We start from the raw sequence: 12,928 nt of genomic DNA on the forward strand, positions 1-12,928 counted from the left end.
CATGATGTCCGCGTGGTTTATTTTGTACTTCCCGTATTGATCCCCACCCGAAGTACATCGACGGAATAAACATGAACGAGAGGAAACTTTCTCTTCAGAAAGTGATGTCCTTTGTGGAAAGTGTGGATGAGTGTGGAATGGTGAACATGGTGAGTGATTTAGCTATTTTTGTTCTTTTTTCCTCAATCTAAGTTTAAATTTGGTGATTTCAGGATGATTTGGACAGGGAGCAGCTAGCCAGTAAGTACTCACTAATGTCACTCAAAAAACTTAGTTTAATTTTTATTAATGATTTTAGTGCTAAAAGCCACTTTTGATGCATTTGACGTGGATAGAAAAGGTTTCATTTCAACTGATATGATTGGCACCATCATGGATTTACTAGGGACTCAACTAATTGGAGAAGAACTGGATGTAAGACTTTCAATAACACTAAACCCACCAGCTAGTATAACAACTATTTCAGGACATTATTGATGAAATTGATGAAGATGGAAATGGAGAAGTAAGTTTTGAAGAATTTGCTAATCTGGCTGCAAGGTTTCTGATTGAAGAGGAAGAAGACACAGACGCCATACAAACAGAACTAAAAGGTGCATTTAGGATGTATGATCGCGAAGGTATTATTTTGCTATTTTGTGCACAGTTTATGTATACCCAGCTTTTCAAAAGGTAATGGATTCATAACCATTGAAGTTCTGCGAGAAATACTGCAAGAACTGGATGAAAAGTTAACTGATGATGATCTGGACAGTATGATTGATGAAATTGATACCGATGGGTCAGGAACAGTAGACTGGGAAGGTTGGTACAAACTCGTTACATTTACTAAGACGTTAAGTGAATTATTATTTTCAGAATTTAAGGCAGTGATGATCGGATGAGCATTTAATTGCGCGTAATTTAGAAAATAGTTTTTTTTTTATAAATAATAACATTGTTTTAGGTAGTTAACCTTTAACGATACCATTTTCTATCCGTTTGTTTATAGAAATAGCATAGATTTATTTATAGTTGACATTAGTTTATTGTGATACAAGTATAATAAAAGTTATGTTTCCCAGATATGTTAAGAGTTATTCAACCTACGAATACAATTATTACACTGAAATTTGACTGAAATTTAAAATTTAACTACGAATAAGTAACTTGATTATTCGTGATTCTGAGTTGTTTTGCAATCAGCTTGAACCTTATATGTATATTATTTGATCTTAATGAATACCAGATGTCATCAATACCTTGTGTCAGATTAATGTTAATCTAGTTATATTTTATAATTTTTTGAAGCAGCAATTTACTTAATTGAATAAACCAACAAATATTTCTATAGAGTATTAAAATATATTTCATTAACTTACACAAACCTAACTTGGTTTTTGATAAAACGACAGTCAAATAACAAGAAAAGAAAACTGGAAAATATATTAAAACTATCCAGTTTTGTAAATACTAGTTACAGGTTGAGGTGTAAGACTGACGTATAAACAAACATTAATTTTCCATGTTTTTTCGTAGGAAGATTAGAAAAACAAGTTTGTAATATAAACTGACTTTAAAATATAAATCTATTTAAATATTCACTATTCAGGACAAACCAAAAATAATCAAAGAGAATCCAGGACAGGCAAAAAGGGACACTAATACTACTTTAAGCCCTGTAAAATCACAAATTTGTAAACAATAAGACGTTACTTTAATGAAACAAAGTTACTTCGCCATTTATTTACAAAACACTTTAGGTTTAAACGGCCCGTGGCCAATAAAACCTGTGTGGTATTTGATCCCAGACCAAAATACAAAACAGAAACGTTTACACTACATTATCGTGCCGACTTTACAGTGGTTTAAAATTTAATTTGATTCCCGAAGGCTTTAATCCAGTCGAATGTGTATTTCTGGCAACGATCCAGACGCGAAAACGGGTATAAAATTTTCCGGGCTCGGCCTACGTGAATGCTGGCTCTGTATTTGATATCTGGTAAATTGTTCGTATTGTTAATAGGTAGAGCCAGGACAGGACTTTAGATTTTGTTTTACCACATTAAAATATTTTGATTAAGGAAACCCTAACATTAGACTACCTGACTTTATAATAAACAATTAATTTACGTAACCATATTTCTTATAACGTTTATTGAAATAAATTAATATTTCCTCACATTATGAGTACTTAAATTGGCAATTACGTGTTTTATTGCTTTGCTTTGGTTTAACAATCAATTAGTTTTCATATAAGTAATACCAGCTAGTCACCTGACTTTAATGACTAACTCAGTAAGTTTTTATATGAGTAACTATAAATCTAACTGAATTACATGTATTAATGAGTTTCCTTTGGCACATTCAGTTCTTGAAAATTATTGGAATATTTTATTTGATGATATTATGGAAAAGACTGAAATTAAATGTCAACTTAGCTTTTCTTGATATAAGATGATTTATATTAAAGATTTGCTCATTCTGGACTAAATACCCTTTATCTCCAACATTTAGAGTAATTTCTCTTAAATCTTGTTGCAATGCTCTAAAGTGTAAACTTACTATTTCAATATATTCCTTTTTTATGAAACAAATTAGTAGATTATTATGCACAGTTATGGTCCAAGGGAGTGTTTTTTTACTCTTCTTTGAACAGATTAGAGAGAAATGGAAGAAACAATGTTTCAGGAACATCTCGCTGGTAAAGAACTAAGGAAGCTTTGGTTTGTTTTGTATTACATAAACCTCTTCAACCCACCAAGAAATTATCAAACCACAAATGTTTTTCTATCAACATGAAATAATGCAACAGGAAGGGAAAATAGATAAATCCCACACCACTTGTATATCATTTACTAAACTTGAGAACAGGCAGTGCCAAACCGCAAAAATTAAAATGTCAATGGAATATTATTTATCCCAGCAGAAATGTAATGATTTGTTGCGTTTGGTTAATTAGAAATCGTATTTGATCGCTCAATTTGCCAAAAGCAATCATTCATACGATGGTGTCCACATAGGAAAGGAGCTGGGATCACTTAGTCTCACGTTTGCCAATTTATAACTCTGCGATCGATAATTTAGCCAAGGAGCTTGATGGGACATTTTTGAACAATTAGTTGACCAATTTATGAATTGATTGATTGTAAAAAATCACGCAAATTTGTTTTTTTCAGCTGATGCAATTTATTTTTTCAGGTAACTTTTCGAAACTGTTAGTATAAAAAAATGGAATTTGTAACAAATTCCGGATGCCGAAATCCGCGCCTGTGGAAGTTCAAACAATTAACAGCTGGTTGGTGAAAATTTAAAAATCACTCTGAAGTAACTGTCCGCCTTCTATTTTAAGATATCTCAGTTTTATATAGTCCGTGCGTAATCTTCAAACAAGATTTTCAAATTTATGTCAGTTACGATTTGGAATAGGTAACTGCCGGTAACCGCCAAGATGTCGGTATGTCTTCTCCAGAACTTCGGTTCCTCTTAACAAATTTTAATTTTTTTGTGTTTTTATTTTAGGACGAATTGGATAAAGATCAAATTGCTCGTAAGTACTAATTTTTTTTAAGATTTAATTAATCAACTCTAAAAAAGAAACATTTTAAAATCATAAAATGAGCAGTTGGTATACTGTGACACTATTCCAAATTTCAATGAAAGACTTAATCACAGAATGTGATGCATTTTTAATTTTTAGGTTTAATAATGTAGCTTATTGGTATACAGGGTAAGCTAGTGTTAATACTAGAGGAGGAGTTGAGGAATCAAACTTTTTCATTCTCAATAGGTGCAGACATACCTTATGGAAACAACTCACAAATTGTAGAAGCAGTGCTAATATTATTTATCTGTAACAGATTTTTTTTCAAAATTGATTGAAATAACGTACTTTTTAACATATTACCTAACTCGAATTACTTTTTTAATGTTACTATTTAAGTAATTACAAATAGATTAACCACAATTAAAACATGATAACTATAAATCAATCATTGTAAATTACGTTGTACGTTAGTATTTTTTAATGGAAATAAACCTTTATTGCAGTCCTTAAAAAAGCATTCGACACTTTCGATGTGGAGAAGAAAGGAAGTATCGGGACCCAAATGGTCAGGACGATTTTCACCATGTTGGGTATCACCACCACTGAACAAATCCTGAATGAAATCATTGCTGAAGTCGACACTGACGGTAAGTTTGAAATAAAACTGAAAAAACATAGAAAATAAGGAGATTTTTAAGGTTCTGGCGAACTGGAATTTGAAGAATTCGTAACTCTGGCTGCCAAATTCATGGTTGAGGAAGATGCGGAAGCGATGCAACATGAACTCAAGGAAGCTTTCCGTCTATATGACAAAGAAGGTAAGCACAAGTACAGTCAAAAACAAACCCACATTTTAAACGTAAACATCTTTTCTCAACCTATACAAGATGATAATTTAGGATTATATAATCCGTGTTTCAGGAAACGGCTACATTTCCACAAAAACCCTAAAAGAAATCCTCAAAGAACTTGACGACAAACTAACCAACGACGAGTTGGACATGATCGTTGCAGAAATTGATACTGATGGTTCAGGAACCGTAGATTTTGATGGTAAGTCTCCGAAAGCAATAAATATACCAAACAATAAGCATCAAGGTGAAGACGCACTATAAAAATTTTGGCATGACGGTATCAAAACACATAAATATTTAAAATATTGTAGGTGCTTTTTGGCAAAGAGGAAACATTTAGATTTGAAGTGGCTCTTAATCCGTCAACTTTTCATTATGTAGGTTAAACGTTAAAATAAATCGCTTTGAACCCAAAAATAAAATTATATTAAAGCGGTTTGCCATTGCTTTAAACACTTTTAATGTCTGGCCGTGTGTTAAACTGAAAATAACAATTTTAAATAACATGCAATCGGTCTGTTATACCTGATTTAAACATCATTGACTGATTGATATTACTTTAAATATTATAATATAATTGTTTCAGAATTTATGGAAGTTATGACTGGAGGTGACGACTAGAATCCAACAATCGCCACCAGAAAACGTGTTTGGGGGAGCAAACCTGGCCAAAGTATTATTAAGAAAAATAATTTTTTTATAACACTGAGAAGAATGTTATTGTTACTGTTTTTTTATTACACTGAATAATGTTATTTTATTTATTTTTATTTCAATAAACAATCACCGATTTTTAACAGTATGTTGTTTTCGTCTAATTTTTACCAACATACCAAAAATGATTGCAATCTTAGAAATAATAGAAATACTACATTTTTCGTATCTTTGAAATCGTTCTGTCTCAAGTGAAGCCATCTAGATATTTTCATGATTTTCATTTTAGTAACTTGAAAACATCACTACTGTTGACTTAATATCTGCTTTTTTGCATTCCAAATACAAAAACAAGTTAAAAACTGCAATAATTCTGTAGTTATGCACTTATGAAATATTTTCAATATATCGAAAGGAAGGCATAATTTTCCAACTACATCAGTTGTGGAAAATACTAAAGAACAAAATAAAAACTGAACTATTGTTTTTTTTTTCTATTGAGCTAAAGTACTAAAATGACTAAAATTGGAATTACATAGTTGCGGAATTAAGTGTCGTTTCTTTTTTTTTCTCTCTGAATTATTGCGAGTTCTGCTGGCAGACGAACAACGAAACCTTGAATATGACGTAGAGATCAACCTAGATTTATAACAACTTATTTATTTTGAAAACTCGACATTCAATTTGCTTGTAGAATTTTTAAAAATTCTAAAACTAGTCTAGAACATAAATCAAGAGCTGGTTTTGTGACGTATAGCCGTTAGTTCAATATACAAAACCTGTTAGTTTGATAATATACTACGTCATAAACATTAGAAACTTTTGTAAAAATTGACACGACTTAGGTATAATAAAGAATATTTGTACATCCTAGAAACTCTTAATAATAAAATGTAATTAAAAAATTTAGTCAGTCTGACAAAACTTTAACAACTTATGTAAACAGCAACTATGACACTATTATATTGCTTGACAACAAAATTTGATAGTAAAAGAGTATTCAAAGTAGATAATCAATTCTTACCTTAAGTCGTTGTCAAAAACACTTCAACATACATAATTCTCCACTGTCTGAGTTTAAAAAAAGTACAATGAAAACAAAATCGTTCTTACAAAATTTCTATTATTATCTCATATTTATAGTAAGCTTCATTCATATTTAACATTGTGTGAAGTAAATATTATGACAAGCAACTGTTATTAGTAGCTAGTCTAAATGTTGATATGAACTCTGAGTGGGAAGAATGGAAAATGGTTCTTAATGCTTCCATTTACCAATTTTAAAACACTTTTCTGGATTTCTTAACTTTAACTGATAAAAATGCATTTTGTTTTAAAGAAATTATTAAGTAAAACGCTAGTACGTTCCTGTTGTGGGTAAGCACTAATTAATGTCATTTTTAAAAAAATAATTACTGTTCCGAGTGATCTATTTTAAATTGCAGCTGTTCCAAAAAATTACAAAACGCTATTCTCATTCATTATATAAAATTACAAACGGATTACCTAGTTAATTAGTTTTCTTTAGACGTTCACCCGTTTAATATCCATTTAGTAACACAGTAGCAATGTCGGTAAGTTAAAAATTATATGAAACTAACACAAGAATTACAAAAAAATCCAACATCTCACAGGAAGAGCTTTCTAAAGAACAAATTGCACGTAAGTTGCACTAATCGTTCGCGTTTCTGGCAAGTGATGAGTGTTTTTTTAAGTATTGAAAAATGCTTTTGATACCTTTGACGTGGAGAAAAAAGGCAGTATTGGAGTGGTCATGATTGGAACGATATTAAGCATGCTGGGGGTACAAACCACAGAAAAATTATTGGCTGAAATCATTGCAGAAGTGGATGAGGATGGTGAGTTATGTTTTTTCCTTGACAGATTAACCTAAATTTACAGTAATTTATTTGTTTTAAAAACTTTACATTTTACAACATCACTACTAACATGAAAACCCTAAAAACAAATCGTAAACTGACTTGCAGAGTTTATTTTTTCAAAAATGTTTTGTGGCATGTACCTGACCCAAATTTATTTTTGTAAAGATATATCACAGTGATTATGGAATCATAAAAATATGAATTGTTGGACGTCCAAATTGTAGTCACTGACGATATATTTTCCCAAAGTTGTAATGGACTATAATACTACACGGATCGTTTGTTATTTCTTTCCTCTGGTATTGTTTTCTAACGCAAAATGGGTTATTTTTAACCAACTGGTATGTTTTGGTTATGTCACAGGTTCCGGAGAGTTGGAATTCGAGGAATTCGTCACTCTTGCCTCCAGATTTATGGTGGAAGAGGATGCTGAAGCTATGCAACAAGAGCTGAAGGAAGCATTTAGATTATACGATAAGGAAGGTTAGTTAAAACTAGTGAGTAACCAGCCAAGTGTCGATTTTTTTCGGTTATAACACAATAAAGCAGGTATTAGAGATTGTAAGAAGCATTTGCCAAGTTTATTAATAATCTGGCTCGATTTAGAGGAAAAGAAATCATGCGAATTAATGTATGTGTGAATTTCCAAGATTAAACTGAATAGAAAGGTCAAGATTATGTTTTAAGCCTGGCTAAAATCGTCATTTTTGCGATATTCAAAAATGAGCTCAAACATGTAATTTAACAAAAATATTTTCCGGTACTAGAAGGTTTATTTTTAGGTAGCAGATTGTACTCGTATGCTAAATTACTATATTCCTAAACCATTTCGAATCATTGAGTGGCATGCTAATGTTACTCAAACTGCTATGTTTCATAAATAAGTCAATAAACTGAACTTGGCAATCGAAATACGTAAAATTAATATAGTCAGTTAATGTTGTGCAGCCTGACTACAGAATCTTTACTGTATGTTTAAAGGTAATGGATATATTACCACAAGCACACTAAAAGAAATTTTGAAGGAATTGGATGACAAATTAACATCGGAGGAACTTGACATGATTATTGCGGAAATTGACACTGATGGATCAGGAACTGTAGATTATGACGGTAATTATAACAAATTCAATTAATTCAATTACTCTAACTCAATTATTTTACAGAATTTATGGAAGTAATGACTGGAGGAGATGACTAAAACACAATGTTAATTTTGAGACTTCTTAGTTAAGATAGGTTTACCTTGATTGTGTGATAGAAATAAAGTAAAAATAAACAGTTTTGAGATTCGTACAATGTCTTAATGTCTTACCATAACCTGGGTGTTGATTGGAACCAGTTTGTCAACTGCCGGATATTTTTGGGTTCCGCGATCACCTCAACTTTAACAATATAATAGTAGGAAGTGAATGGAATATAAAAAAAATTGTACAAAGTGTTGATTGTGTCCTGCTGTCCAATACAGCTCCAGATTGTTTTTTTCTTCTCAGTTAATTATACAGATGAAACCACATTCTTATTAGTGAGACGTTTGTTTAAAAAAACTGTTTTTTACATATTGCAAGATCCTGATATTGCAGTACTAGTTGTAGTATAATTTGAATTATGTTGGTACCGCCCAAAATATGTTCAGTACAACCGGATGACACTCGATTAGTAATAAAACAATTAAAAAGTTTTTTTTGTGATTGTCACACAATTCGAAATTCTTTGTAAATCTAAAAAATGTCTCATCCCAAGCTTCGGCTCACAAATTGTTATTGCTTTATAGAAAGTGTCTCCTGCCATATTTTTATGCTAATTTAGGATCGTTATTTGCGGTAAAACAATAAAATAGTTGCAAGTTCCCACGCGCAACACAAATATAGAGGCATTTTCTGCCAATAAATAACTAATAAAGTACAAAGAACGGTGTTATTCAATGTAAATTGAGTGATTTATAATACATGCGCAAAAAAGCCTATATTTTACGTTTTTTAATAACAGTACTATTGATTTTTTATGGCTAATAATAGAAATATTCTCCAATTAGTCATATAATGCTTTTAAGATAAACAAGAATAGTTACAAGCCTCATTTGCAATATTGATCTAAAAATTGCTCCACTTTTCCTGTTTTACATAAATTCCTCTCTGGTTCTTAAAGAAATAAATTTCTTCGTTTAATGTCACCTGTTAGAATAAAAAAATCGAATAAAATTGCACATTTAATGGTCATGTACCTATTGCATCATTGCCGTGCGAAAAAAATGTCACTTGAAGGCATTTACGATTTGAACCGGAGATACCGCATTGTAATAACAGTGAAACTGATCTTTAGACATAATGTTATGACTCACAGTGGGTTGTACCATGTCATAACCTTTGACACCCACCAAATAGCGTTATATGGAAAGTATAGTCCGAGAAATCTTACTACAAAACGATTGTTTTACTTCCATGATTTACATATTATAATTATAACATGAAAATGTACAGTTCTGGAGTAAATTAAAAGGCTAATTTTAATATGAATGAAGGTGAATGCGGCAGTAACAGATCTAAACTTATTGCCAAATGGTGCACGTATGTAAATTGCATGTATGTGCCTGCCCCGCAATTAACACCAGAATGATATTGCAATAACTTCGATAATCATTGCTGTCAATTTATGATCGACATATCAAGGAGAAATGTAAATTAGACCACATCGAACACAAAACTTTCATGGATAAACTACTTATTAGCCTACAAAGTAGTGCATTTGCTTGTCAAACTAAAGTTTAAAATTGCTTGCATAAATCTAACTAAAAAGCACAAATAAACTGTTCAATGCTTAAGGCCTAAAACTGAAAGCAAATTAAGAAATTTCAAAATTTAGTATAGTAAATTTGGTGAACTGCATCAATAGTTCATACAGACCTGTTATTACCCTTTATAAAGGCATTGAAGCGTTACTAGTTTTATTGTAATACTTTCCCCAATTATACAGAAATTGTACTTAAATGCTCAGATAATAAATTAAGGAGCAATTATAATCAGTGTGACGAAATTAAGACTTTTTCAAGGATAATATGTGATACACAGTGTATAAAACAGTGACACAGTTTTATCACGTATAGATCGAATTTTAGATTGTCTTAAATTGTTTATGAATAATAGCTGAAAATGTTATGTAATATTAATTGTCAGACCATATGCTACTGCCAGATATCGGACATAGATACCGCATAAATCAATATTGACTTTTTATATTGATTATGTGGAAATTGTAAAATTGCTGGAAATGAGAAATAACTGAAATGTTCGAAATTTGCTTGTGGCTTTGTAACATGTTATAGTCAGATCAATGAGACAAAAAAAAATGTTAGTAAATTAAAATTATTATCTAAGTGACAAAGAAGTTAAACAGGAGCTGCAATGTTACAACAGACTCAGACAGAGATTTTAGGTTAGGCTAATGATTATTGCTAAAAATAATTTTATGTTACGTTTTATTAGATTTTTATGTATATTTGTCAGAATTTGTTAGTGTTTTTCGAATTCATCATACTATAAATGACTTATAATATAATTATTACATAAATACCTATTAGTGAAGAATCTACTTAGGGGTTTTATTAGGATTGTTGCACAAGCCAAAATTTGTGTAACTTTTACACTAAATTAGCTTGTTTGTCTAAAATTTCAACTATTTTTAGCATCCCAAGGATTTTGTATGATTTTAAGATTAATAAGATGCGTCAAAACCATCTTAAACTATTAGACAAGAACAGTAGTATCTTGATTGACATTTGTGAGAAAATTATTACGTTAAGGATACTACTACTTAGTTGACATATGATGGGCATCATCAATCATAATAATGGTAAGTCATCATTAATTTTGCTTTTTAATCATTTCGCCTCGCTGTCAAGATTTCTTTACTGAAAATCTTTAGTTAAAGAATGAAGTGGCTTAGTAGCAGTACTAAGTTTACTGGGTAACAAGAGTTACTTAATATGTTCAGCAAAATAACTATAATTTACCTAAAATAATCAACCTATTCCACAAACTTTTTCAGATTAAAATACAAAGTTAACTTAAATAAGCTATTTTTTATTTAGCTAAATTAAGTAAGTGGTACGCTTAGAACTAATCAGCCCTATTACTTTTAAATTGTTGTTTAGCAGACAGTCTAACCAATTACTTTTTCGTATATATCGGGGCTTTTCCTGACACATTTCCAATTACACGTAAACTAATTGACGTTTAAATGGTTGTGATTAGAGTTAAATATTAAATAGGTATGATATAAGGAATTGACGTAATATAGCTCTAAAAATATCGGTGAAAAAATCGTACCACATTTGTCCTACCATGCTTATTTAATGTAAATTTTATGATTCTTAACTCTTTACTGGCTGATGATTTTTAAACAACCAAGTTAGAGTCAATGCTGAATTTGCATAAAAAATAATTTTCTTGGTTAAACAGTTTTAATGAGTAGTGGCTTCCTCGTACAATCCAATAGGAAGAAAAATACCGATAACTAATTTTTCACGCTCTGTTTACCAAAAACACAAGGAGCGATACCAGAAGATACGAGGCACGCACACGAAGCAACTGTTGAACAATCGGAAACGTGTCAATCGTTGCTACTGTTTACAAACAACCAACAGGAAACAATTAATATTGTACAGAATGAACACTTAATAAGCTGAACCAGTTTTTTAACAGGTTCTGGAACATTTTAAGCCGAACCACAACGTTAAATATCAAGGAAGGATGATGATCCCAAGCAGCAAAAATGTAAACAATCATCAGCTGATGAACGATTCAACGACAATGGAAAGTTCGATTGAAATTTCAATGCAAATTTATTCGCATATAAAGAAAACCATTTGTGTGTACTTAGTTTTATCAGTATAGTGGAAGTAAAAATCCTTTTTTCTAAAGGTCAATGCCTGATTGTTTAATTGCAACTGATTTTCTGAAATGTTCTCACGTCTTCAAGTCATTTCGTTTGTAATCACAATGAAAACACACCAGTTTAAAGCTATTTCACCTCGAAGAGAAGATTCCGTTTAAGGTTACAAAACTCTTCTTCGTTATTGCTAAGGTGCTTATGATGGTCAAGTTCATTAAAAACCGCTTCTTTAGAGACGAAGTCTGGTTATTGCATCATTTTAATATGCAAGGATTTTTGTGAAGTTCAGTAGCCTGTATGTATTGTACATCTACTAATATGTTATAAATCTTTTATTGAAACAAGTTCCTATGATATGGAGAATTACCAGTAACTCACCTTTCCACTAATTGTTATGAGAATTGTGTGTATGTTACGCAGAAAAGGTAATCTGACAAAGTTTTGTAAATGAATTTATATAAAAAAAGCAGGAAGTCATAACAATTAAAGCACATAAAGAGTAATAACTATAGTACATTTTTTGAAGTACATAACATTAATCATAGCAAATTTATTATCTGTTAACTAAAAAAATCTTTGATTTATTGTGTCAACATTCTTTAACAAATTTTTGTTTATGACAGTAAAATATTGATTTCACTTTTTTTTTCCAATTTGGGCGTGACTTAAAGAATATTTTTTCAGTCACACACGTGTTGGGTTTTTAAATTTTGTTTGGACTAAATTTAATGCAAATTAGATGAAATTTCATTAATATCGCTTTTACTATAATTTCTTATGAGGCAATGGAACAATCGTGTTTTAATACGAAGTTAATTGGCTTGGTGGATTTTTGATGCTGTCATGTCTAATTTAAAATTATGCGTTAGATATTAGATAATAAGAAAAAGCTGAGGAATGTTGCTAGTTATAGTCAGGACTAATGGACCGAGTTTAGTTTAATACCGTTTGGGTTGTAATCCATATAGTAGGTCAATGTTTTTCAGTATATCCATAATAACCGTAATGATTTAAGTAATATAAAATAAAAAAATCTACGTACAAAGTATTGTTAATTTGATAACTTTTTCTTGCTTCTGTGTGATAAACACCAGTAAGTTGTATGGGAGTTATTTATATTA

General features: G+C 30.8%; 3 protein-coding genes across 3 annotated transcripts; all 3 read left to right on the forward strand.

The window, feature by feature from the left end:
- Positions 1 to 3: 3 nt before the first annotated feature.
- On the forward strand, positions 4 to 1,065 carry LOC145728640 (troponin C, isoallergen Bla g 6.0201-like). The gene is made up of 6 exons (XM_081979033.1): positions 4 to 149; positions 213 to 240; positions 299 to 414; positions 467 to 620; positions 673 to 804; positions 859 to 1,065. The coding sequence occupies exons 1-6, from the start codon at positions 72 to 74 to the stop codon at positions 882 to 884; spliced, it is 534 nt and encodes a 177-aa protein (XP_081835159.1). The 5' UTR covers positions 4 to 71; the 3' UTR covers positions 885 to 1,065.
- A 2,249-nt stretch (positions 1,066 to 3,314) lies between these two features.
- LOC145728641 (troponin C, isoallergen Bla g 6.0201-like) lies at positions 3,315 to 5,182 on the forward strand. The gene is made up of 6 exons (XM_081979034.1): positions 3,315 to 3,436; positions 3,502 to 3,529; positions 4,030 to 4,173; positions 4,225 to 4,344; positions 4,448 to 4,579; positions 4,967 to 5,182. Exons 1-6 carry the CDS (start codon positions 3,431 to 3,433, stop codon positions 4,999 to 5,001), a joined length of 465 nt encoding a protein of 154 aa, XP_081835160.1. The 5' UTR covers positions 3,315 to 3,430; the 3' UTR covers positions 5,002 to 5,182.
- A 1,297-nt stretch (positions 5,183 to 6,479) lies between these two features.
- On the forward strand, positions 6,480 to 8,216 carry LOC145728642 (troponin C-like). Its single transcript, XM_081979035.1, has 6 exons — positions 6,480 to 6,608; positions 6,669 to 6,696; positions 6,750 to 6,893; positions 7,281 to 7,400; positions 7,899 to 8,030; positions 8,084 to 8,216. The coding sequence occupies exons 1-6, from the start codon at positions 6,603 to 6,605 to the stop codon at positions 8,116 to 8,118; spliced, it is 465 nt and encodes a 154-aa protein (XP_081835161.1). The 5' UTR covers positions 6,480 to 6,602; the 3' UTR covers positions 8,119 to 8,216.
- The last annotated feature ends 4,712 nt before the right edge of the window (positions 8,217 to 12,928 follow it).

The sequence above is a fragment of the Ips typographus genome, linkage group LG4 (assembly GCF_016097725.1).
Source record: "Ips typographus isolate SLU linkage group LG4, UJ_Ityp_2.0, whole genome shotgun sequence".
Taxonomy (NCBI): Eukaryota; Metazoa; Arthropoda; class Insecta; order Coleoptera; family Curculionidae; genus Ips; species Ips typographus.

What these genes read in the sequence shown, in the direction of transcription:
- LOC145728640 (XM_081979033.1), top strand. Translation starts at nt 72, where the DNA reads ATGAACGAGAGGAAACTTTCTCTTCAGAAAGTGATGTCCTTTGTGGAA. An exon ending in TAGGATGTATGATCGCGAAG is followed by an intron (nt 621 to 672) that starts GTATTATTTTGC and finishes GCTTTTCAAAAG; the next exon opens with GTAATGGATTCATAACCATT. An exon ending in AGGAACAGTAGACTGGGAAG is followed by an intron (nt 805 to 858) that starts GTTGGTACAAAC and finishes TATTATTTTCAG; the next exon opens with AATTTAAGGCAGTGATGATC.
- LOC145728641 (XM_081979034.1), top strand. An exon ending in GGATAAAGATCAAATTGCTC is followed by an intron (nt 3,530 to 4,029) that starts GTAAGTACTAAT and finishes CCTTTATTGCAG; the next exon opens with TCCTTAAAAAAGCATTCGAC. An exon ending in CCGTCTATATGACAAAGAAG is followed by an intron (nt 4,345 to 4,447) that starts GTAAGCACAAGT and finishes TCCGTGTTTCAG; the next exon opens with GAAACGGCTACATTTCCACA.
- LOC145728642 (XM_081979035.1), top strand. An exon ending in TTCTAAAGAACAAATTGCAC is followed by an intron (nt 6,697 to 6,749) that starts GTAAGTTGCACT and finishes TGTTTTTTTAAG; the next exon opens with TATTGAAAAATGCTTTTGAT. An exon ending in TAGATTATACGATAAGGAAG is followed by an intron (nt 7,401 to 7,898) that starts GTTAGTTAAAAC and finishes GTATGTTTAAAG; the next exon opens with GTAATGGATATATTACCACA.